The sequence below is a fragment of the Centruroides sculpturatus genome, unplaced genomic scaffold (assembly GCF_000671375.1).
Source record: "Centruroides sculpturatus isolate CEXI.00-Female unplaced genomic scaffold, Cexi_2.0 scaffold478, whole genome shotgun sequence".
In the NCBI taxonomy this organism is placed as follows: Eukaryota; Metazoa; Arthropoda; class Arachnida; order Scorpiones; family Buthidae; genus Centruroides; species Centruroides sculpturatus.
The window spans coordinates 418,802-445,947 of NW_019384994.1; the positions used below are offsets into that span (position 1 = coordinate 418,802).

The 27,146-nt window shown below is 29.4% G+C and overlaps 1 protein-coding gene across 1 annotated transcript in view; it reads left to right on the plus strand.

Annotated features, from left to right (window-relative positions):
- Positions 1-602: 602 nt before the first annotated feature.
- The window catches only part of LOC111633079 (ankyrin repeat domain-containing protein 17-like), a 60,792-nt gene continuing 34,248 nt past the window's right edge, over positions 603-27,146 (plus strand). Inside the window, exons 1-11 of the mRNA XM_023377608.1 lie at positions 603-844; positions 916-1,065; positions 4,435-4,534; positions 8,443-10,125; positions 10,214-10,785; positions 15,036-15,178; positions 18,465-18,678; positions 21,175-21,350; positions 22,082-22,143; positions 22,223-22,419; positions 26,723-26,920. Coding sequence (XP_023233376.1) covers positions 662-844; positions 916-1,065; positions 4,435-4,534; positions 8,443-10,125; positions 10,214-10,785; positions 15,036-15,178; positions 18,465-18,678; positions 21,175-21,350; positions 22,082-22,143; positions 22,223-22,419; positions 26,723-26,920 — 3,678 coding nt within the window. The 5' untranslated portion in view covers positions 603-661. The remainder of the gene's footprint in view (positions 845-915; positions 1,066-4,434; positions 4,535-8,442; positions 10,126-10,213; positions 10,786-15,035; positions 15,179-18,464; positions 18,679-21,174; positions 21,351-22,081; positions 22,144-22,222; positions 22,420-26,722; positions 26,921-27,146) is intronic.

Below are 27,146 nucleotides of genomic sequence, written 5' to 3' on the forward strand. Positions count from 1 at the left end.
AGTGTCTGTGTCTGTATTCAGGAATTTCCTAACAATATGGCATGTATTCAATATAGTGGCCTTCTGTAGTGTGATGTATGTATTTCTATTCAATTGTAATGTTTTCAGGCTTTTGTGTAGTGTGTGTACAGGTTCTCTCCTATATACACACTACACAGGAGAGAACCTGTACAGATACAATAAGCACCCTTTCCATCCCCACAGATGCCTCATTTCCTGGGCGAGTTCTGTGTATTTAATTATTATTATTAAGATTAACAGCATGAAAATAATTATGCTGTAAATACATCCAGAAAAAAGTTAACTGTTTATAGCATCTACAATGTTTTCTGTGCAAAGAATTGTGTTCAAATCAGAAAGTGCTAAGTTGGCAGATTCAGAAGATTGCATTACAATCATGATTTTGCATAGTTTTATTTTCAGTAGGTTTCAGAAATAAACTGTTAAAAATATAAAATATACATTTTGTTGCATTCAACTTTTGTAATTCTATAATTATTAAAATGCTAATGTTTTGGTATTGCTATCTTTATTCATTTTATAAAAAGCAATACAACATAATTGCAAATATTATTAAGTATATTATTACTTATGCCTGTATATATATTTTTATTTTGCTCTTTTCTAGGAACATGAATCAGAAGGAGGTCGGACTCCTTTGATGAAAGCTGCTCGAGCGGGTCATCTATGTACAGTTCAATTTTTAATTAGCAAGGGAGCACAAGTAAATAAACAAACATCTAATAATGACCACAATCCACTCTCGTTGGCTTGTGCTGGTGGTCATCTTGCTGTAGTAGAACTTCTTTTGGCCCATGGTGCAGATCCATCTCATAAGCTAAAAGTACGTAATCATAATGATTTGCTGATAATATAAGCTTATCTATGTTTCTAATACATTGTAATTTTGTTTAGGATAATTCTACTATGCTTATTGAGGCTGCAAAAGGGGGTCATACAGCAGTTGTTCAATTATTACTAGATTATCCAAATAATATTTTATCTTCGCCACCGCCACCACCGGATTTATCACAACTAACTACATCTGCTTTAGAAGCCACCGAGGTAAGCCTTATGAATATTTTAATTATTTTTAGTTTACACAAAAAAAATATTATTTTTATATAGTTATAAAACACTTATTACATAATTTTAATGATGATAGTGATATGTCTATAAAAATATAATATTCAAATTTTGCATTTTTCATGCATAATAAATTAATTTGATAAAATCTAATTATTCAATATGAATAAAATATACAAAGTTGTTCATAAAAAAATCTCACCTTTTTTGAAAAGATTATCACATTGTCAATGCAAAAAATTATTTGTGCATTGAACACTTTGCATACTTATCTTTATAAATCATTGAATGATTTTATAAAGATAAGTATTATTACAACTTCTGATGTGTAATTGGCTTTGTAAGTTTGCAGCTGTTTCATAGGTTTGAGGTGTGCTTTAATCCTTATATAGATGGTTGAGATGCATATCTCCAAACAGAAGTTTAAATGGCACTTCTGCTTATGTCATAGGAATATTTTTACAATTATGAAATTATGAAAAATGCCAGGGTTATCAGTTTGAGCACGTGGAGACCCTGGCATTTTTCACAACCCTGGCAGGGTTGTCAGTTTGAGCACGTGGAGATATTTTTTTGAAATTTCATAATTTTAAAAATATTCCTTTGACTTAAGCAGATGTAGCCAATCAACTTATGTTTGAATCTGGTTAGATTCTTAACTGTATGTAATATTTTAAAACATTAAATTATCTGAAAATAGCTAATGAATAAGATTTATAACTTATTAGCAATTCTCAAAACATTTAAGTTTTTGTGTTTATTAGTACTGGTTTGTTTGTGATTGGTATTTTATGCAACAATTTATCCATTTACTTAATGTGTAGAATTGTTTAGTGATGAGCATAATTTACTTCATTAGAAAAATTATTTGACAGCTGTAATAACAAACTGATCAATCACAATATTGAATATGATGTATGGATGTTTTTTTCTTCAAAGCAACTGTTACTTGAGTTTCTTATTTAGTCACTCTAATCAAATGGCTTTTCTTGTAATTTGAGCAGCATGAGGTTGATGCATATTTTTTTCCAGCAGGAATGTATCCTCTCTTTTCAATCAGTACATGCAGAAATATCTTGTTCAAGTGACAGTGCAATATTTGATAAGTTATGATAGAGAATGACAACACATTTTTAAAATGGCTCAAGAGCTTCATCTTAATAATATAATTGAACTTTATAGTGAGATTAAATTAACAATATTTTGTGAAAGCTTTACACTCTAATTTGGTGAATTAAATATTGGTGTTTTGATTTCACGTCATGTTTTTACATCGAAAAAGTATAATGACATCAAAACATAACATGTTATATTGCACAACATATGACATTATCTATTTGCATTATTGCTCATTACTTTTGTGAAGGGATTTAGAGTTAAATGTAAACTATGTATGTATGTATGTATTTATTTATTTGTTTGTTCATTATTTTCAAGTAATTAAAACAAGTTCAGAATTAATATTGAAAAAGTTTGCATTTTTTAATACTATTATTAGTTCTATATTAATTTAGTGGAAAAGAAATATATATTTTGACAGCTGACATTTCAAGGCTTATTTAAAAATTTTGTTTTGATTCTTTGAAATTTTTTTTTGGTTTCATCAAATATGGAAAATTGAAAGTAGCATTTTTGGCATATTTTGCTTTTTGTTACCGTTCAAGAAAGAAAAAAATTGTGTGATGTGTATGGAGATGTGTTGACAGAATGACAATGCCAAAACTGGCTTGCAAAATTTAGTTCTGACAGTTTCGATATTGAAGATGCACCTCGTTCTGGAAGTCCAGTTAAAGCTGATGATGACAAAATAAAGGTATTGATTGAAGCAAACTGCTGAATAACAACATGAGAAATCACTAAGAGATTAAATTTGTTGAATTCAACCATTTATATGATCACTTGAAATGCCTTCATTTTGTTTCAAAGCTCGATATATGGGTTCCACATGTTCTTAAAGAAATTTTCTCTGTTGCATTGACATCTGTGATTTGCTTCTGAAATGTCAAGTAAATGAATCATTACTAGCAATGAAAAATGGATTATTTATAACAATGTCGAACACAAGTGGTCATGGAGTAGAAGAGATGAGCCGGCCCAAAGCACTTTAAAATCTGATTGTTGTTTATCTTTAATCAGAACATCAAATTGTGGTGTGATATTTGATAAGGCAACACAAGTAATAAAGTCATTTTAATATGATTGTGTAGTAATAGTAATTTTAGTAAACAGTTAAATTTCACTAATTTAATATATATTTCTGTTATTACTAAAAATAAAGTTATTACAAAAAAACTTCACTCACTCTAATACAGTAGCATCCCACCTATTTGAAGATTGGCAATTCTTTGCCAGTAAATGGACACTATTTCCTGTTTTAGAAAGAAGGGTTTGTATGATGAAAACCTGTTTTTGCTTCCAAATTTGTTGAATTTCTTTTAAATTTTGGTACTTAACTAGTTTGTGATGCTATCTTCTACAGGTTAAGACAATTGAATTACAGTATCAATTACAAAAGTAGTTTGATAGGACATTAGATTGAAAACTAATAATAGATAAGTTTTATTAATCAGAATAAGTTAATACAGAGTTGCTAACACTGATGATGGAATTTATAGTAAGGAGCCATTATGATGGGCAAATTTAACTGTATAATAAGTTTCAAGGAAAGACTTTGTATCTTGAAAGACTGTTTTATAACATAGGTAAATCAATAAATAAGGTAACAAGTGAATTCATGGAGATTTTTTTATTGATAGAAAAATGGTACTATCAACATAAGATTATCAAATTTAAAAAAAAAATTATCTTAGCATTCTTAATTACTTATAGCAAAAAATATTCTCTGTAGCTCATATTAAATGTAAAAATAAATCTATAGAATTAATAACAAATATTTCTATTATTAAATAAAGTAGTAACAATTAATTTTGTAATTTTCTAAAGAATGGATTAGTTCACTGGAATGATGATAAACTTTTAACAATAAAAGTAAAGTACAAATTTTTTTCATTCAAATAAATATAACTAAAAGTTATTGATGTGATACTTTATGAATGATAAAGTAGAATCACAATTATGTAATATGTTCTTTTATGTAATGTAAAAATTATTTACAGAATAAAATGTTAACTTTTATGTTGAAATTTTTATGTGTCATTTTTATATTTAACAGTATGTATGAAATTATGAATGATTATTTTTACCAATTTTACAAAATATAAAATTTTTTAAATTTTTCGGTAATTTGCGTTTTGAATGCTAGAATATGTAGTTGCATGAATTCATGTTAGTAATTTTCACCAGACATAGGATCTTAATTTTCCCACTTTTTTTAAATTTTAATTTAAGGCTCCAAGAGTTCCTCCACATGGTTTACAGGTATTTTCACCTCAAGAAGCTGAAATAACTGCTTCTGCAGGAAGTCCATATCTTGCTACTGTACAACCTGGTAAGAAATTATTTTCGTAGTTAGATAAGCATTCTGACTGACAGATTAATATGATTTTAGCAATATACATTCCTCGTTTCTTAACTGAGAATTGCTTTTAGATTTAAACTTATGAATTTAAATTTATAAAATTTTAAGTAGATATCATAAAGTTCTATGCATGATAAAATTTACATTATTTTATAATACATGATATTTTAAAAAACTATAATTAGTAAAATTTTTAATTATTTTTTTTAATCAAAAATAATTAATAAATATAGTTTATATTGTTGTACATTAAAATTGATTGATCTCTTATGAATGAATGAAATTTCACAAACACTCTTAAACATTGAATTGAGCCCTATTAGTTTGGCAGTACACACGGTGGTTTTTTGCATGTTACGTTCACACGTGCTAAAATATGGTCAGGGAATTACTATTTCCAAGCACAGTATTGCATAACAGGAGGGAGATGTCAAAAGTTCAACCTCTATTGCCATACCTTGGACCTCTCTTCATACACATTAGCTGTATATTCAAGCAACACAACTTTCTCCTGTTCCTCTCCTTTGCTACCAAATTTACACACTCATCTGCAATGATCAGGATAAACTTCTCCACCTTTGAAAATTTGGAGTTTATGCTGTGTTGTTAGAGAATCCTATAACGAGGATGAATACAAGGTATTGGAATTGGGGCAACAACACAAATGCTTACCAGCTGCCTGACTAAGCTTCAAAAAGACCTTGTGAGAGGAAAGCCTATCATGGAGCTTGAGAAAAAAGGTGCTCAAATAGTTTGATATGGGCTCAAACAAAGCTACTCAGGTACTGCAGCAACCAGAAACTCATTTGCATATTGGAATCTCTCTTTACATCAACCTTGGAGCCATGTAACACATTCACACTTGAACTATCCAGTGTGTGAGTGTATTTAGCCATTTATATAAATGGTTAAATAGTAATATTCATCTGCCATTCCACTTTGATGTGGGTGCATACTCACCCATGCATTGCATGATGTTTTAAATTATTGCATAATTGAACTTTGAATATACACGACAACTTTTAATTTTGATTTAAATGATATTTATTCCATTTACATTAAAATATTATGTTGTATATTTTAAATCTTCATCACCTGAAGATGATGAATACAGTGATACCTCTGTTTTCATCAATAATTCGTCAGAAAACAATCGGTGAAATCCAAAACCAATTAATTCGTTGTAGACACTCCAAAATGCATACCAAAAACACATTTTAGAGAGAATAAATTTAATGTTTAATACTAAAAAGAATAAGAAATTAATATAAAGTGAATATAAAAGACTAATATGTTGGCCTCTGAAACAGAATCGCCATCTAACAGTTCTTGATTGATCCAAATTAATAACTGTTTGACATATTCAACTGTTTGCGATTTCTGTTTTGTTAGCACATTTACGCCTTTTGCTACATTAGCCTCCTTTATTGCTTTCTTTTTTGCCACAATGGAAATTACTGTAGATGACAACTTCCCATACAATACATATGGCCGATTTCAGCAGTCTTAACCTATTTTGTGTTGAAATTTTTCTCCATTGCATATGGTCGCCATGTTGAATTTTTGTCAATGTTAAGCCTAACTTGAAATTTTTTTTTAAAACTAGCTTACCCGTCACACATTGCAGCGATCGCAGAAGAAATGAAATTCAAGCAAACTTGTTATAATAAAATTTAATTTACATTTTATCATTTTTTATTGAAACTTATTATTATTATAGTATTATTATTATTATTTATTTTTATTGGGAAAACATTTCAAAGTGTCATTTCAATTTTATTTATTTATTTATTTATTGGAGTACTTGTGGATACACGATATTTTTTGTTTTTCCGTCTTGTGCGTACACGAATAAATTGGAAGGTTTTCCAACGCGTGAGCTGGCCAATTACAGTTGTCCATGTGAGAAGCATGGATTCTCCAAATCTAGCCCACACTTGCAGCGATTGTCAGAAGAGCGATATTCCCTATTTTTATATATATTTTTTAATCCTTTACAATTTTAATTATTTAATTGCTCCTTCCTCTCTTCCTTGGCATGTTGTGAAATTTCTGATAGTTGGATAATAAACCATTTTATTGTAATTTGNGTAGGCTGAGAATGTGTGCGTATAGGATATAAATGAACAAACTGACGAGTTTTTAAGCTACTGCATGCATTATTTTTCTTGATATTTGCTGGAAAGTAGGTAGGAAATATCGTAATATATAATTTTTTTTTCTTCTTGATAAACTACATTTAGAATAATTCCTGTTTATGTTACCAATTATATTATGCTGTTAACACGGTGTAAAATATATTTACAACTTAGTTACAAAAATTTCTATTGTCTACCCCCCTTTTTTTCTAGTCCATCATCGTGTTTATTGTAGTCAACTTTTGACTTTTACGACTTAAAATTATTGTTCCTTTGTTTAAGAAGTGATATATTTTAAGATCTGTGATATTTATGTATACAATTTGTTTGTTTCTTTGCATTCATTTGGGCTGTAGACTTAAATGTCTACGTTTATATGGCTCCTTAACCACTACAATGGTCGCTTCCTTACTTAAAATTCGGTAGGATAAGCGAATTAAACATAATTTTCGGCAAATCTATCGCTTATAAATCGATTTTTTTTTTCGCCAATTTCTAAGCAAATTGCAATTTAAAATTTTAATTAATCACTTCTTTATTTCTTTAGTGGATCCTGAAACGTTTCTTTGCTTAAAAATTAAATTTCATAAGCGAATTAAGCATGATTTTCAGTATATTTAGCGCTTATGCAATGAATTTTTTACCTAATATTCACTATATAAATTCATTTATGAATTATAAGAATTTGATTAGTTGCTCCTTAATTTCTAAACTGGCTTCTGAATTGTTTCTTTACATAAATTGGATGTAAGAAGCGAATTAAACACACTTTTCTACAAATCTGTAGCTTATAAATCAGTTTTTTTTCCGTGAATTTACTAAGAAAATTGCATTCTAAAATTTAATCCAGTAACTTATAATTTTAATGATGATTCCTTAACTTCTTCAGTGGCTCCTGAGATGTTTCCTCGCTTAAAATTATATTTAATAAGAAATTAAACACTATAAATATCACCCATAAATCAAGAAAGGCAAGATCTAATTTAATTTCTTAACCTCTTCTTAGCTCCTTAACTTTTATAGTGGCTCCTGGACTGTTTCCTTGCTTAAAAATTAATAAAAAAAAGCAAATTAAACGAGATTTTAAACTGTTCCCTCACTTAAAAATGGATAAAATAAGCGAATTAAAGCAGATTTTAAACTAAAGAATCCCCTGTAAAGCCATTCCTTTCACGTATCTCTAAGCACATTCGAACATAAAATTCACTTATAATTTATAAAATAAAGTAGATTATCACAACCTTTTATATATATTTAATGCTTTAACACGTCTCCTGTAAGCATTCCAACACAAAAGATTGTCAAGTTGTATCAGTCGATAAAGTTATCGATAATAACCAAGTTCGATTTATATCTATAAATAGAACGTTACGTTATGGATTTATAAGTGAATTTATTGGATAATATATAATAATAGTTTGGAAAATTTTATAAAATATTTGTTAAAAAATCGATTAATTAATGAATTCTCTTTAAAAATTCCGTAGTAAATTTGCTTAATCATACGAAAAAGTTAAATTTTATTGCCAAGTTCAGGGTAACGTTTGGCAAATTTACAGAAGAAAGTTTTTAAAATAGACCATTTAAATCTATGTTTAGTCGGTATTTAAGCATTTATCCAATAGTTTAAATAGTTTAAAACCTTTTAAATTCAATTATATTAGCTTTAAAATATAATTTCTACAACCATAAAAATTACTGTCATTCATCCTCCATGTTTAATATAATTTTTTTTTATAGTTCCTAGATTACCACAACCTGTCCCACTTACTGATATAAATCACTCTCAACAAACAACAATCAAGCAGAATATACAGAAATCTCTACAAAGGAAAGCTGCTTTTATTAAATCTAATGAAGCCCCCTCCTCCTCAGCCAGTGAGGTTCAGGGTCAACGCCATCATCGCAGTAAAAGTAATGCAGCAGCTCAGGCTAATTCTACCAGTATTCAAGCTGAAACTGGTGTTATATCTGAAATTGAGGCAGGGGGAGGGGGCATTGAGTCTGTTGAGTTGAAACCAAGTGAGAGACTTGAAGCATGTATAAATAGTATGATGAAAAAAGCTGAACTCTTAAATCCTAGTAGGGAAGAACAAATTCTTCAAAAACAACAGATTTTAGAAGAACTCCAACGTGTAGAGAGGGAGCTTCAAGAGAAAGCTCAAGCTCAATTATTACTGACTGCACAACATCAGCAGCATCATCACCACCATCATCTACAAGGACTTGCCACTGTAGCTACAGTTACTCCTACAATTGCAACAGTAACAAACAATACTGCTGCTTTACCAACTATTACTGCTGCTCATAGTCAGCAGTTATTACTAAATAGTGCTACTATTCTTGATATGGGATCACTGCCATCTACCGTAGTTCCTGAACTTTCTGGTGTAACTGGGCATCTTGGACTTAGTCTTCGAGCAACAACAGCGGCTCATTTGACTTCACCACCAAATGTTTCTCCTCTTCAACCACAACAATTATATCAGCCTCCTAAAGCTCTTCCGTCACAGGTTTCTACGACAGAGCCATCAAAAAACAGAGTTAGTAAACAACCTACCAAACAAAATAAAAGTGTTATTTCTAAGCAGCAGCAGCAGCAGCAGCATCAACAAATACAGCAAACAACTCATCTTCAGTCACCACAAATTGGTAATAAGACATCTCAAGCACATCTAGAGGAAGTGGAAAAAATGAATTTACGAAATGTTGTATTGTCAGAACAGCAGCAGCAATTTTTACAACATCCTCAGCAATTTGTTTTATCAGAACTAACTCAAAATCTCACTTTAAGAGCTAATAGTCATCTTTCTGAAGGCACAACTGATGCTCTTACATTAATGCAAGCTGCTGGAGGAATTAAGTTTACAGCAGATAATCCTCAAGCACATGCAATTCCTATTATTGATCCAGTTGCAGTTAGTCAAGCGTTTGCACTTCAACAGCAGCAACAACAGCAACAGCAGCAGCAACAACTTCATTTTCAGCAACTTCCTCAAACACTTCAAAATGAAGCAAAAAGACAGCATAATGAAAAAATATCAAAAACTCAGAAATCAAAACTCTCAAAATCTCAGCAGTCACAACAACTCACAGTTCAACATAGTCAATGTAATTCTCAGTTAATACAAAATCAACCTTCTCAAACGCTACCAAAATCTCAACTTAATTCCACTGGTGCTGTTGATTCTTGTACATTAGTGGGAAATCTTCCAATAGATGCTACAGGAATGTTTACTTTAGGTGGCATGGCTACCCCTGCTTTTCCTGTGTCCTTGGCTGTTTCTCCTGCAACTTTGACAGCTCCGGTGACTATTGCTACTAGCTGTGCTGCATTCACACACAGTATTGCTCTAGAAGAAGGACTTATGGTAGCTGCTCCTGCTCGTACACTTCATGACACTTTAGGAGAAATTATGACAGGTAAGAATTAAACATCAGATCTATCATTAAGAATAAGATTTTATATATGCTAAACATATGTAATTTTTGAATATGGGATATCTATTAGGTCCAACCACTCAACTTGCTGGAACACCTCAGATGGCAGTAGCTCAACAAGTTACAACAACTCATTGCGTAGATCCTTGTCTAGGAGCAGCAACTTCAGGAATTGGTGTTGGATTGACAATGAATGCTCCTCCCAGCTCTTTGCCTTTAACATTCCATACTTTAGCTCCGGCTGTTACTTCATGTGTACCCGCTGCTGTTACAAATGCCATAGTACCACCCCATCACCATCCTCAATTAAATCATACAGCTACTATACAGCAATCTACATCTGCTCCACAAACTTTGTTTCCTCCACTTGATTTAAATTCACAAACTGACAGTAATCATGATACAGCTTTAACCCTTGCTTGTGCTGGAGGTCATGAAGAATTAGTCAGTCTTTTGTTATCTAGAGGAGCTGATATTGAACATCGAGACAAGAAAGGTTTTACTCCTCTAATGTTAGCTGCCACGGCCGGACATGCTGGAGTTGTAGAAATTCTTTTAAATCATGGTGCTGATATTGAAGCACAATCTGAACGTACTAAAGATACTGCTCTTTCTCTTGCATGTTCTGGAGGTCGCTATGAGGTTAGTATGAACATCTGTGAAATAAAATAAGTTGAGTAATCTGTAAAAGTCAATAGTCTTAAAAATATATAATGTTTATATATTATTTTAAGACTATAAAAAATATTATTAGTGGTATATAATAATAATTAGTAACATAAGTAATAATATCCAGTAAACTCTTAAAAGTATGACCAAGGACTTGATGCCACTCAAATTTTTATTATTATTTCTACAGTTTTTATAAAATACTGTATTTTATGGCATATGAGATGCACCTCTATTTCAGCACAGAATATTTTGGAAAGTATTTAGTATATTTAAGTCATCCTGTGCCTTTTTATACTTAACCCAAAACTTTTTTCCTATATTCTGGTTTAAAAAACAAAATTAGAGTGAGTTTTATTTATTAGGGAAAGAGAAGTTTAAAAGAAGTCATTTACCATTAAAGTATTCAACATGAATACATGCAAAAGCCACTTACTGTAGCAAAGGATGATGATATGTTTAATTAAACAATATTTTTTATTCAAGAGTTCTAGGTACAGGTTACCAGTAGCCTAATGCAGATTGTTTGGGAAGTTAATCACAACTTCATATATAAGGTGCAAGGCAATTTTTTGAGTCTTTTTGAATAAAAGTTGCATCTTATATTTTATAAAATACAATAATGAATGATTTTCAAAGGTGATTGAACGAGTAAAGATGGCCTCTTTTAAATATTATTGCATTTGCCCAAATATAAGTCAGTTGAATATAGATCAACCCCAAATTTTTTTTTCCTGTCAGAAGAAAAAATTTTCTCCCTAATATACCATAAATCAATCTAGAGGAATGTATTGGTCTTATTTATGGACAAATCACAAACTTAATATCCAACTTCTGAAAATTAGCTAGATTTAGGCCCATAAAGCTTTTTTTATTTTCATGTCTGATAACTATTCTAGTAAGGACTTCATTTTTCTCCAGTTATGTGTGTTTTTCTCATAAATGCCAATCATGTGGCAGCCATGCTTTTGTTGTTTTTCTCAGCATATTTTGATACAAGAGAAATTTTCAGTTAGTTGCTACAGTTTGGATATTCTTTTGACAAGGTTGGATTTTGTTCAGGCCAAATCTTCATTCAACAATTCATTTACATCCATTAAGAAAAAAAAAACAGGCTATCTGAATTACTGTAATGTGGGATTTCCTACAATTTTGCAAGAGTGAAATATAGAGCACAGAATATTGCACAGTAGTTTAACTGTAATCTTATATAAAAATAATCTTATCTGCATAGAATATCATGCTGTAATTTATTTTAAGCAAAAAAAAAATTATTTTTGGAACATGATTAGGTGCACCAAATAATTTTTTCTTACACTTATAGGATAGGATATGTTCATAAAGCTGAACAAGTTGAACAATTTACTAATGAGTTGGTTATAAAGTGCACTGAGTATGTGTACTTTATAACCAACTCATTTGTACACATGCTTAATGATGATAATATTTCAAACAAAACTCTAAAGCTAGAAATTCGAATCTGCTGTTTTCAACTGTCAAGGGTCTAGTTAAAAAGTTGAGAATGTGGCAATGTTTCAAATGACAAATCATCAGGACACCTTCAAGCAATGCGATTATGAAAAAGAATACTATACCATATTGCAAAAGTTAATCCATAATAAAAATTTCCAGAAATAACATCAGAATGGACAAGAACCATCAAGAAATATGTATTAAGTGCAACATGCAGGTGTTGACTCACATTGGTTATTCATCTTACAAGACAAAGATAAACCCCTACTCACTATTAAACAGAAGAAAGTAAGACTTGTCTGGGCTAAAGAACATAACTTTTTGCCATTATTGTCTAGTTCATGGGTTCCCAACCTATGGGTCGCGACCCAGAAGGGGTCGCGGGTATCGGGTCCTATCTGGTATCGCCCCTATCTGGGTCGCGACCCAGATAGGGGGTCGCGACGGGCTTTCTGTGGGGTCGCAAACTTATACAGTAAACTAAAAAAAATATTCACTATAAAGCAATTTTTATTTTTAATGGTGTCTTGAAGTTTGAATAATTTCATATATTTTTTTTAAATTAAAATAAGTGTAATCTAGGTACGCTACTCTGTCACAGTTGGTTGAAACATGTGTTAAAGAGTTTGAGAGGAATAAATTAAATGTTGAGGATGACATGAGATTGGCGTTAACAAAAACTCACCCGCAAATTTTGAAACTGGTTAATAACATGCAATTTCAACCATTGCATTAAATTATTAAACAATTTAAAATAAAATTATAGTAAAAAAACTAATTACGTTGTTTTTTAATTATTACCTTATTAAAAATGCCTTTTTCATTTGTATCGGGGTCGCGGGACACTTGGCTTTTATAAAAAGGGGTCGCCACCCGAAAAAGGTTGGGAACCATTGGTCTAGTTATTTTTTTTTAGACAGATATTGCAACAAAAACATGTAACCTTTCAACCCAATTGCCTTTCCTGCATTGTTAAATTTTTGTTGAGTATCATTGTATGAGTGCCAAAGTATTGGTGCTCTATACATCATTAATGGAACTGTTAATTCTACAAAATATATTAAGATTTTGGAAGAAAAATCTCTTGCTAACATTTTCTCATTTGTAGCCTGACAATGATTATATCTTTCAATGAGAAGATGATTTTTCCATGTGACAACTGGCATGAAGTCCTGGTATCAGTATAGCATCAGTATGTACTAACACTTCTGTGGCTGGTAAACAGTCCTGATGTATCATCAATTGGAAATCTTTGAGGAATACTGAAAACAGCAGTTTAAAAATGACACTCAACAAAAGAATTGTGCACAGTATTAAAACAAGAACAGGAAAAACTAATTCCTGATTGTTGTTCACAAATTGTTTACAAAATAACATGCTAGATTGCCATTCAAAAGGAATCATCACCAAATACTAATCATTAGTGGCTAAAGTATTTTACAACAGCAGCAGATATGGTTGAAATTTTTGAAACAAAAGAAATAAATAAAAATTATAACATGTGGTAAACATAATGTACACAATGTTTGTGACAATCTTATTGTAAATAAAACTGGTTTATTTAAAACTACAATTACTGAAGTTTAAAAAACTTTTTGTTATGTGGCTGTATCTTAACAAAAGCAAGTAGTATATTATTAAAGAGGTGTTCTTTCAAGAGTTTACTGTATTTTAAGTAGTGATATAATTTAACCTTCTGATGATCTATTTTTAAAGCATTTCAATTTTACAATCTTTCTGAACAAGTAAATATATAGTAGAGTAAAAAATAAACCAATGAATTGGCACAGATTTTATTATACAACACAAATTTATATTCCACCACAAAATAAACTCATACTGTAGTTATATGCTTCTCTGTATATTAATATCATCTTTATGATCTCTCATTGCTATCATTTCCATTTATGCTACTGATTGAAACCTTTAATTCTTTAAATTCTTTCATATTAGGAAACAGATAAAGATCTTTAGGTCAAGATAAAGAATTTGAAGTATTGTTATGCCCTCCTTGATCAGATATTTGTTAATCAAAAATGACTGATGAACCCAAATATGGAATTTAGTGATATAAGCCTTTAAAAATTACAAAAATAGCTCTTAGGATTGCTTTGACAAGTGATATAGATGCAGCAGCAGATGATATAGATGTGTAGCAACAGCTACACATTTCTTCTGCATCTATATAAATGTGCTTACTTTGAAGATGTCATCTGCAAATATTTGTACTGTTAATGCAATAAAAGTAATGTTAAATTTTTGGTTTATTTTTTACTCTTCCATATAGAAATTTGTTTTCTTAATTATGGAGTATTACAGTAAAATTTTTAAAACAAAAGTTATAAATCCATAATCAGTTTACATTTAAGTATAAATATTTAAAAAGAAATTTAAAAATGCAAGAATAAATATTTTCTGGAAACAATAAGTTTGAAAAGATTTATAAATTTTATATTATTAGTAATGAAAGTCTCACGATCAAAAATTTACTCATTTCTAAATCTAATTTTTAGTTTTTTTTTGTTTATAATGAAAGTAATGTAATATTGCTGTGTAAGTCAGTAATTTAATCAATAATTTTTTTAATATGAATTAACTGAGACATTTGTTTTTATAACAGTTGCACTTAATGATTTGTCTGAATATTAGAGGTATATAAATTAAAATATTATTAGTATTATCATCATATAAATATTAATTTCTAAGTTTATTTTTATAATTTTATGTTTGTTTGTACTTTTTGTTTTAAGGTGGTAGAGATTTTATTGGCTCGTGGAGCAAACAAAGAACATCGCAATGTTTCTGATTACACTCCATTAAGTCTTGCTGCATCTGGTGGCTATGTGAACATAATAAAATTGTTACTTAGTCATGGTGCAGAAATCAACTCAAGGTAACTATATTGAAAATGAATGAAATTTCAATAATATAGAATACAATAATATACTGTAAATTATTATGATATATACTCATGAATATAAAATGTTATGCCTTCACAAATATACAGCATTTTATATTCATGAATATATTATAATTTAAAGTTAAAAACAATATAACTTATTAAAATTATATAATTTTTTTAACATTTTCATAATTACTGTAATTTCTTACATGTAATCCATAGTGGTGTATAGTCTGAAAAAGATTGCTAGAATAAAAATAAAATTGTATAATTCATGTCACTGTATATCCTATATTTCCAAGTGGAAACTGAAAACATGACTGGAATGCAGAAAATATTTTCTCAAATGTTCTGTTTGTCATTTACATTAGCAATTCATTGTAGAAAGTTATAAAATAAGTGAAAAAGAAATGGAATATTTGAGGCGTCCTTCACAAAACTACATTGTGTTGAAAATATAAAATAGCTACTGAATGGCACATTTTTTAAAATCATTTTGTTTCATTTCTGTATTATTCATCAAATAATTTTAAACATATAATGTTAAAATAAACCTAAAAAATTTTAATGTGGTTAATATCCAATGGCAAGAGCTTGAGTTGATTGTTTACCTCCTATTTACTGTAAAAAAAACTAACATATAATAGAATCAACAGTCAGCTTTTACATAGTTCTGAAAGTTATTGGAGAGGAGAAATTACTGAAATTTTGAGCTTTTAAGATACAAATTCAAGTAGGATTGTCTAATAATGTCAGTTAAAATGTGTCAGCATGTAGAAAATAAATTGTTAGAGACTAAATATAATATATATGTATGTATGTGATGATTTCAAGAAAAATCATACAGGCAGATGTGTCTGGCATGCAAGAGATTTTTTTTACATTTTCTGTTGGTAAGTTTAGATGAAGGAAGAGCTGTTTTAAGTTTATAGCTGTAAATAAAAATTGGTAGATAACTCATCATATAACCTACTACTTTCAAATTTTAAACACAGATAATCTTTGATTATTTGCAGGAAATTACAGTATTCTGGCATTTTTTTCAGCATAAAATAAATGTTAATCATCAAATCTTTAATTTTTATGAAGTTTGTTTTAAAAACATTACACAAATTTTTAGAGATGGAACTAATGTGGATTTTTGCATGCATAATGTGAATACAATATGGATTTTTAACAGCAAATGTATATGCATTTACTACTAAAAAAAACATTTGATTTGACAAATCTTGATCAACAAAGCCTTCATAATTATATTGAATTAAAATTTTAAACAAAAATTTGAAATAATGTCTGTAGGAATGTCAGATATTCTAAGTATTTTCTACAGATTAGATTCCAAAATTTCTTTAATCCGAAAAAAAAAATGATGAAATTTTGTATAGAAGTTAAATAATGAATGTAAGAAAGATTTATTTCAGAAGCCTTTCCTTTATCATTATCACATAAATGCATGTAATTCATTGATTAAAGTGTTTGACTTAAATAGAAGAATAATTTTCCTTTTGGAGAGACTACATTTACAGTTTTATAATCAAGATCAGCAAATAGAATTTTTTTTATCAGAAATATACTTTTATTTTCCCAAATGCTAAAATTGCAGGAAATTTAACAAAATTTGTTAGAAATGATTTAACTGCTGATAACAAGTTAAAAAATAGAATTTTAAATTAGAATAAATAAACATCTGTATTGAAACTAGTGAATGAGAAACAAAAATATAAAAGTTATTCAATGTTAGTCAATTTGAAAGTGTTTTAATGGTCTTTTACTTTGTGTTTGATGCTTCTATATTATATCCTTATGTTGTCTAGTCAGAAAAAAGTTTTACCTAAAACTCCAAAACCTAGTTATTAACTGTATTTTTCTTGGAAGTTATATGTAATCATAATACAGTATGTCCATAATGAAAGACTTTAAGAAGTAATAATTTTAAATGAAATGTATAGTGAGTAAAGCTTCATTTTTATTTTGAATAGAGAGGTTGAGGCGCACGTTTTAAACGTGAAAACGTGTACGTGTGACGTTCGGCGCCGCTTTCCCGTAAGCCTAAAAGTTTGACGATGGTGTTTGGATAGTCGGTGGAATCACGCTCGACATTCCAAACACCATCGTCAAACTTTTAGGCTTATGGGAAAGCGGCGCCGAACGTCACACGTACACGTTTTCACGTTTAAAACGTGCGCCTCAACCTCTCTAATGTAAATTTAAATATGAAGAAAATAATATACCATATTTATTTGAATATAAGATGAACTTTTTTCAAGTTTTAGTACTTCTGAAAATAGGGTGCTCTTAGATTTGAGGTAATGTCATAATTAGAAATTTCTAATGCTATTTGTCTTGCTTCTCAGTCACTAATTCCATTGCATCATTTTAATCATTTTATTTCAATATTTGTAATAGCAAATGTCTAAGAAGTCAATTTAAGCTAATCTTAGTTTCAGTTCCATAGCTAGAAAGAAGTGAACTGCTGGCACTGCTGACTAAGCTATGGGAGATTAGACACTTGGTTCTCACTACCATGGCTCTGTAGTTTATTACAATAATGTCACAAGTACTTAAATGAAAATTCCAGAAAAAAATTGTGCAGCAATTTTCCAATGCTTTAAATTGCAATGAAGATGAATGTAGTGGGAAGACCTGAGCATTGAATCTAGTGCTGATTGAAAAGTACCTAACTTGGAAAGTGAAGAGGTTTTAAACTTCAATATCACAGAAAATAATAGTTGCACAGTAAATTAAGTTATATGTAATAAATACTGAAGAAATTTATATCAGCAAGATTAGTTCTGCTGATATAAATTTGTCTCTAGTTTTCTATTTTTCAAAAAGAATAATCCATGAGTGAGCATGTAGAAATTAAGGTGTGTCTTAGATTTGATGTCTTACACTCAAATAAATAGAGCTATTACAATGATTATAATATTCTCACTGAAAGAATTTTTACTTTTGTGAAATTGTCTAATTTAAGTTTTAATATAATTCTTTTTATTATTTAATTATTGAAATAAAAAATATTTTAATTTTGAAATTTTTCCATTAATTTAATGACTGATAATCTGGGTGCATGGTTTGAATTCCTTTCATTAACTAAAATTAATTTTATCAAAATTTGTGCTTAGAATGAATGAATAAATACATGGTTATAAAAGTTCAATTTTTTATGTGAAAATAATAATTGAATTTTAGATTTTAATTTTAATATAAAATCATACTGCAAAACTAATCTTTATGGCATTCTAAATTTATACTTTTTATTTAAAAATTTCTATAGAACTGGAAGTAAACTTGGGATTTCACCACTGATGCTTGCTGCAATGAATGGACACACAGCTGCAGTAAAATTACTTCTGGATATGGGAAGTGACATCAATGCTCAGATAGAAACTAATAGGAATACTGCTCTTACATTAGCTTGTTTTCAAGGAAGGCATGAAGTCGTCAGTCTTTTGTTAGATCGCAAAGCAAACGTTGAGCATAGAGCCAAAGTAAGTTAATTTATTGGGATTGTATTGATTTTAACAATAAATTCCATTTAATGCTGAAGTTATTTTTTAAAATTATGAACAAAGAAAATATTGAATAATACAGTTAATTAATATTATAATTAATCCTTGGATTTTTTGGTGGGTAAAAACCATCAAATTTGTGGGTGGAATGATGGAAGAAAATGTTTAATTGGGTGAAAAATTAGTTGGGATAATTTATTTTGAAACAATCATGTAATAAATAAGCTTAAGAACTGATAAAAATTAACAAAAACTTTATTGAAATGAAAGTGAACAAATACTTCATTTTCATTATACTCTATAAAGCAAGTTCATTTTCAGTATAAAAATGAGAGTTGTAACTATGATCATTTCAATATTTTGAGACATGAAAGTTTCTGTTTATTGTAAGAATTTGCATGTACTTAGAAAAGCTTTATTCTGCATCTACATATACTAGTGTAGCATATTTGGTTTTTACAGCATATTTGTTATTGAGCAAAGAAGAATTGCAGCTTTTTTTTTTGCAAAACCATCCAGACCATTGTATATTTTGTAGTATCCCATCTCTGTTTTTAAGTTCTGAGCTTTTAGCTACTGGGAATTTGTAACTATTTACTGAGAATAACTGTAATACTGTGTCCTTGTCAGTAACAACTGGAGCCTTTGCAGTTTTGATGGTTTCAGAATCTGCATCATCTAATATTCAAAAAATGTTTAATTAATCAAATCAAAGTTTTCAGCATAAAACATGTTTTGCAGTAATCCAATTCTTCATCTGGTCACAACAGGTTGTGGGGAAGTGGCAGGTTAGTTACTACTCTGCAATGCTGCTGACAATATGGTGCTCTCAATAAAACTTTCTTCATTTCTGCTACAAACATGTTAGTTTTGCTATATTTAGTATGTATAGCTTCATAAACATGTAAAGAATATTCTATGCAAGTTACATGCTTTAGCTTGGGAAAAAGAAATTTTAGCAAAGATCCATCAGATAGCATGTATAGTACCTAGCTTGATCTGTTACTAACATAAAGACTTTATCATATGTTATACCATTTGGCCATAGGATGTGACAAGCATCAACGTAGAACTACATTTGTAAATTTCAGGTTATACATTTTCAATAACATTGGTTTAGCAATTTCATCATCCAGTGGAAACACTAGAACATTTAGTATGTATGGGAAAATTCATTGGTTATTCCATTCAGTAAAAAGCACACAATTGCTCCAACTATCTACAATTAACCAGTAACCGGTGCGAAACTCTTTAAAATCGGCGAACGTTTTCGATTCCCCTCCTGGGATCTTCTTCAGGCTTACTTTATTATACCTTTCGTTATAACCGGATTCTTTAATTCGAATCTTTTTGAAAAATATGGAACGTGCCATTTTTCGAAAAAATTTCGAAAATGGAAGGAATCTAGGTGTTATTTCAAATATAATTTTCTACCAATGGGGATTCGTTGTGTGCAATACCTCATAAAATTTATCTTATAAAATATATTATGATTTATTGTCAATTAAAAATTGCCATGCTGCAGAGAGATTTATTTCTTCTTTGAAATTAATGCATGCAGATTTGCGATCGACTTTAAAGATTTCCACTGCCTCCAAAGTTCTTAGTTGCCCCTGGTGTTGGGTGGTGCGGATAACATGCGCTTCATCGAAGATAGGTGTGATGCCCGGGTTTGTTGCATACGTAGATAGGGCTGTCGTACATTTATTATGTTCGATGTCTGATTTATGCTCTTTTAATCTTGTGGCCAATGAACGCTTGGTGGATCCGATATACATTAAAGGCCTATCCCATCTGTTATCTTTTAATGGAATACTGTATATCCCTGGAAGCCTATTTGGGTCCGAATTGTCCTTCCCGTTCTTTAATAAACTGTAAATGGTTGGGTTTCTTTTGTATGCAATTTTAATTCCTTTTGTTTTTGCAATTTTTTCGTACATTGCCTTTAGATGCGGGTTATATGTTATTGTCTTCAATTTTACATCTGATATTCTGGATTACAGATTCATTTATTTTCAAGGTTTCTAAAATATAGTCTGAGGCTGGAACAAACACTCAATATTAGAGATAATTATATAGAGAAGTATGAGAAAGATGGTAGGTAACACTGATGTGAATTTCAAATATTTTTGTTTTAGTCACAATGTAATAAGAATGGGAAATTTGAAATTGACTTACCCTGATATGTCTGAATATTATTAATTGTCTTGAATTTGGATTATTTGCAAATTAATATAAAATTCATAAAAATAAGTTAATAAAAAATTTATAATTCATATAAATAAAGTTTATAAATTACTGTGGATAACTACAAATTATAAATTATAGTTATTTAAAAAAAACTTTTGTATGTAATATTAGTGACTTCTACAATAACAATGAGTTTTAAATCATATAATATAATAAACTTTAATGAATTCATTCAATAGTATTATACTATCATTTCTAACAATTTTTTAAAATATAAATTTATAGACTGGTTTAACACCCCTCATGGAAGCTGCTTCTGGTGGTTATGTTGAAGTTGGTAGGGTGTTGCTAGATAAAGGTGCAGATGTAAATGCACCTCCTGTGCCTTCTTCTCGCGATACAGCCTTAACAATTGCAGCAGATAAAGGCCATTATAGATTTGTGGAATTGTTGCTTTCTAGGTAAGTTTTTTGTAATTTGTTGTGTTATAAATGTTTGTTTTATGAAATTAATTTTAAGTTAATTTATTTTTTAAAAATTGAAACATAATCTATTTTGATATAAAATTTTAACAATAAATTCCATTTAATGCTGAAGTTATTTTTTAAAATTATGAACAAAGAAAATATTGAATAATACAGTTAATTAATATTATAATTAATCCTTGGATTTTTTGGTGGGTAAAAACCATCAAATTTGTGGGTGGAATGATGGAAGAAAATGTTTAATTGGGTGAAAAATTAGTTGGGATAATTTATTTTGAAACAATCATGTAATAAATAAGCTTAAGAACTGATAAAAATTAACAAAAACTTTATTGAAATGAAAGTGAACAAATACTTCATTTTCATTATACTCTATAAAGCAAGTTCATTTTCAGTATAAAAATGAGAGTTGTAACTATGATCATTTCAATATTTTGAGACATAAAAGTTTCTGTTTATTGTAAGAATTTGCATGTACTTAGAAAAGCTTTATTCTGCATCTACATATACTAGTGTAGCATATTTGGTTTTTACAGCATATTTGTTATTGAGCAAAGAAGAATTGCAGCTTTTTTTTTTGCAAAACCATCCAGACCATTGTATATTTTGTAGTATCCCATCTCTGTTTTTAAGTTCTGAGCTTTTAGCTANATTTTCAGCTTAATAATTAAAGATATTTATACTTTATCTAAAAACTTAATTTTTAGGAATGCTGCAGTTGATGTGAAAAATAAGAAAGGAAATTCTCCCTTATGGCTGGCTGCTAATGGTGAAATTTATTCTCTTTTAACAAATTTTAATAAAATAAAATTTCAGTTGTATAATTTAAACAATTTTATTCCTTTTAGGTGGGCATTTAGATGTTGTGCAACTATTAGTTAATGAAAGAGCAGATATAGATAGTCAAGATAATAGAAAAGTTTCATGTTTGATGGCTGCCTTTCGAAAAGGTCATGTGAAAGTTGTCAAATGGATGGTTAAGCATGTCACGCAATTCCCATCAGATCAAGAAATGACTCGGTATATTGCTACAATTAATGATAAGGTAATTTTAATAGTTTAATAAAAATAAAATTTATTAAATCATAGTATTTATAACTGTTAAGCAAAGTAATAACTTTTAAATGTCTGTTTTAGATAATCATATCAGATGAGGAATGTTTACAATTTTATATAGTGCATTTAAATTTTAGAACTAAGTTTCAGGATTTATGTTGGATAAATATTTTTCCAGGGAAAAATATATATTGATAATATAAAAAAATATAGATGTGATGGTTTGTGATATTATTATATTGAGAAATTAGTTCATTTCAATTACTTTCTAAGTTATTTAATATTTAAAATAAAGTTGTTCATATTCTTTGTGAGAATTGCTGTCTCTAATGCTTTTTTTATGTATGCTGAATTTCTTTTTCTCCAAAATTTCAGGATATATGACTGAAAACAATAGGAATATGAAAGAGAATTCTCTTTCATATTCCTATATTGCTCATAAATACATTGAAAAATATAGGTGGAGGATGATCATATTTATTAAATTGAAAATTAGCTAATAAAAAAAAATTATCCCCAACTATAGTAAAAACACACACTAACAAACTAAAATAATTAATGATGGAATTCAGAAATTTAAGAAATTTATTATTGTTGTTGTTTAAGTTTAAATGATTTTCTCAAGAAAATATTACTAATAATAATTAATAATAAATAACAAAAGAATTACATTAAAAACATATAAACGGAAAGTAGCGAGAATATTCAACATATCTTTTATGAAATACATAACTTTGAGTACAATACTTTGTGACTTTTTACTGGAGAGGAATTATTTTCAGAATAAATATGAATATTATGAAAACTAGAAAATATTTCTTGTTGTCATAATTATGTAGAGATTTAATAGAATTAATAGAAATTATTTTAACCTTGAAATATTAACCTATCCCATTTTGGAAAATTTTTATGTTTATCTTTCCTGGTTGAATTTTTGTCAATGTTAAGCCTAATGAAAATTCCACATTTTTGAAAAAAATAATCATGGTTATTGTATCATCCAAAATTATTTTTTTATTTTGCACAAACAAAATAGACACATTAATAAACGTAAAAACAAAAAAATTCTATTTTGGAATTTAGTCGGCATAATTTTTATATTAAAACTATTGGCATCTAGTGTCAAAAATGTCTCAATGCAGAAACAAGATAACTTGGGTCCACAGGTCAAGGTCGTCATGTTTCAACCCAAGATATGTCTGGAATACTAGAGAATAGGATAAGTCTCTAAATTTGTTTGACATGAGAAAAATTTGACAAATAGTCTTTATTATTATTAATTTTTTCTGTTATTCTGTTGTAGTTATATAGCAATATTGAAAAAAAATCATTCTTTATAATATGAAATACATAACTTCAAATGGTAAATGTGGATAGTTATTTTTTTGCTAATATAATTGCATTGTTGGGATCATTACAGTACACTGCAGTTATTATATATTGTACTGTATTCCAGTTATACTCAGCAAACGTGATAGATTTTTAACACAAAAGCAGTTTTTACAATCTAAATTTTTTTAATTTTAGGACAGCGTTTCTCAAAGTGGGCGATAACGCCCCCTTCTGGCGCGATGAATAGATCTATGATAGAGGCAGGGTATTGAACGGTGACCAAAGGCAAAATTGGGGCTGATAAGAGGAAACATTGCATTTAATGGTTTCCAGATGATGAGAACAATGTACAGTAAGGGCACAAAGTGTGAGATTCATAGAAAAGTTTTTTCCTAAGAATATTTCCAATCCTTCTCTCACACAAGAGAAAATGGGTTAGGGGCGTTGGGTATAACTTTATGGAACAAAGGGGGCGGTGGATCGAAAAAGTTTGAGAATCACTGTTTTAGGAAATATCAATTCATTTCTAATGTACATAAATAATAATTTAAAAATTAATAATTATATCATTTACACATGAATTATTAAAGAAAATGCCATTTATTATATGAAAATATTAATCTAACCAAAAAACTGGTTTTTTAATACTCAAGTCAAATTAACCTGTGTTGACTTTGCTGCAGGTCAAATACTAAATTATATGTATATATTTTTCTAATCCAAAAGCAAGCTCAAATTATAAAATTAAACTTTTATATTATTGAATGTTTCAAATCTTTTACTGCAATGTTAACTGTTTTAAAAATTTAATTATAATTAGTTTGTTAAAAGGAAATAATAGATCAAATTCCAAATATAAATAAATAGTGCAAACACACATATTCTATATATATAAGGACATCGTACAACTTTGCTTCTTTCTTTTTGCCTCAATTCTATCGTGATATGACAATCCCTGTAGTTAGGCATAAAAGAGGCAATCCTTGTTCCAGACGGATATGGACAGGTGAACTTTGTACTTGGGAGAGGCAATCTTTATATCTGCCATCCATGGGAGATATGATTTTTCAATTTGCCAACATGGGGATGCAATCTAAGAACAAAGCAATTACTATTGATTGCTTTGTTCTTATGTTTTGTTCATTTTTCGTGCCCATTTTCTGTTAGGTGCACATAATGCTGTTTTTATTTTTAAGGCACACTCAGCCACATCGGAGAGTACAGACATTATCACTTTAATACCTCTGTATATCAAAAATGAACTCATGGACATCTGTTTTTTACATTTAAATAGACCCTTGTTACATTTTTGGATTTTTCATCACAATTAATGGAAAATGGCAAAATTTTATCAAAATTGGCCAATTAAATTTTGAGGACAAACTCAATTCTAACTAAAACTGTATAAAACATGCTAGTGATTGTAGAACATTGCATGACTTTGTTGTGCAATTCTTGTAATATCACTTTGTCGCACATGCTTGTGAAATGACCTTATATCTCAAAAAATGAAGTCATGGATTCCTATTTTTTATTACATTTTTGAATTCCTCACCACAATTAATGGAAAATGGCAAAGTTTAATCAAAATCAATCAAACATATTTTGAGAAAGAACGCAATTTTGTAAGTCACATAGAAGAGGCTTTGCTAACACTGTCTCAACGTGTATTTGTATCTTTTCAATATATTTTAGTTTCTAGAAATTGTTCAAATATACAATTAGTTATATTTGAACAGCTGATTTTCACATAGGAACCTGAAAAATAACTAAAAGGAATAAAAAGTTTATAATACACGTACCTCTCTGCCTTTTACTGGTGTGCTCCTTCCAACCAAATAATAAAGTAATTGCAAACGTTTTCAAACTGTTACAGCTCTTTTTCAGGCATTACAGAACTTCCTATTCAAATTTGTGTTTCCAATCTAATTTAAAGTTGTTATGGAATATCTTCTGGAATATTGTCTCATGCAATCAATAGCATCATTGCAGATCTGCACATTAGTGGTGCTGTGTTATTTTAGAGTTTCATTGAGTAATGCCTGCCAGGCCATTGATAGAGCCATTTCCTCTTTGTAGTTAATAGAATTATTGTTCTTAAAGGTGTTCAAGCATATATATATTGCCTCAGCCATCTGAGGTGGTCCATGCGGCACATGGTGTGTATGGCTTGAGGGAATATAGGTTCTATATCTGGGTCAGAGGAATATATGACCAGAGCTGTGTTGTTTCTTTGGTGTAGGATATCTGCTTTGTATCCTAATCCTAGTTTCAAGGGTGTGTTTAGTTGATCCTATGTATATCATGTTTCTATTACACCTGTGATCAATGATAGGGACAATGTATACTCCTGGGAGTTTATTTGTGTCCAGAGTGTCCTTTCCATTTCTTATCATATCAAAAATAGTAGCACACCTTCTAAAAGTTAAGCGGATATTCTTTTTCTTAGCTATCTCGTTGTATATGGCTTTAAGTACTGGATTGTATGTGACTAGGATGTTGTTAACAGGAGTATCATTGGATTGATTGCTGCAATTTGATTCTTGTTGCTGTAGTTTGCTGTTCATTTTGCATATGATGTCGTGGTAACCATGCTGTTTGGCTATGTGCTCTATACGTTGCATTTCTGATCAGAAAGCTGTTTGTGATGAGGAGTGAGCATAGGTTCTCTTTATTAATGCATTGAAAGCTGTGAACTTGTACTGTGGCAGGTCACGGGACAAGTTTGTGTATTATAAATACTCCGGTGTAGAAATTTTTAATTTGTTTATAAAAAGTTTAGTTCCTATAATAAGTTGAATGTATTTTTGAATTTAAATTATATATAGTATCATTATTTTTTATTTATGAATTTTGTTCTACTTTATTCTTTTAATTTACGGAAACTTTAATAATAATCTGTAATTCTATTCTGAATAAATCAAAAATGGATTGTTTATTTATTTATTTTTTTTAATAAGGAATTATTAAAAAAATGTCATCAGTGTATGGAAATAATAAGAGCAGCCAAAGAAAGACAAGCAGCTGAAGCAAATAAGTATGCGACAATTTTGTTAGAAGAATTAGATTTAGAACGTTCTCGGGAAGAGACACGTCGTGCTGCTGCTGCTAGACGAAGGGAACGCAAAAGACGTAAGAAAAAAGAAAAACAAGAACAGGTAAACGAAAATGATATATTTGCTAAACAAATAAGTGAGCATGGATGCCAAATTATAATTAATTAAACTAATATAAAACTTGAAATTAGATGTTAATGTTATATTAATTAAAAAACTAGATATAATATCTTCTAAGTCGTAAAAATTTTAATAAAACATTGTTACCAAATGATTGCAAATTGGATATCAAACATTCCTTTAACACCTTAAGTTCCCAGCAATTTTT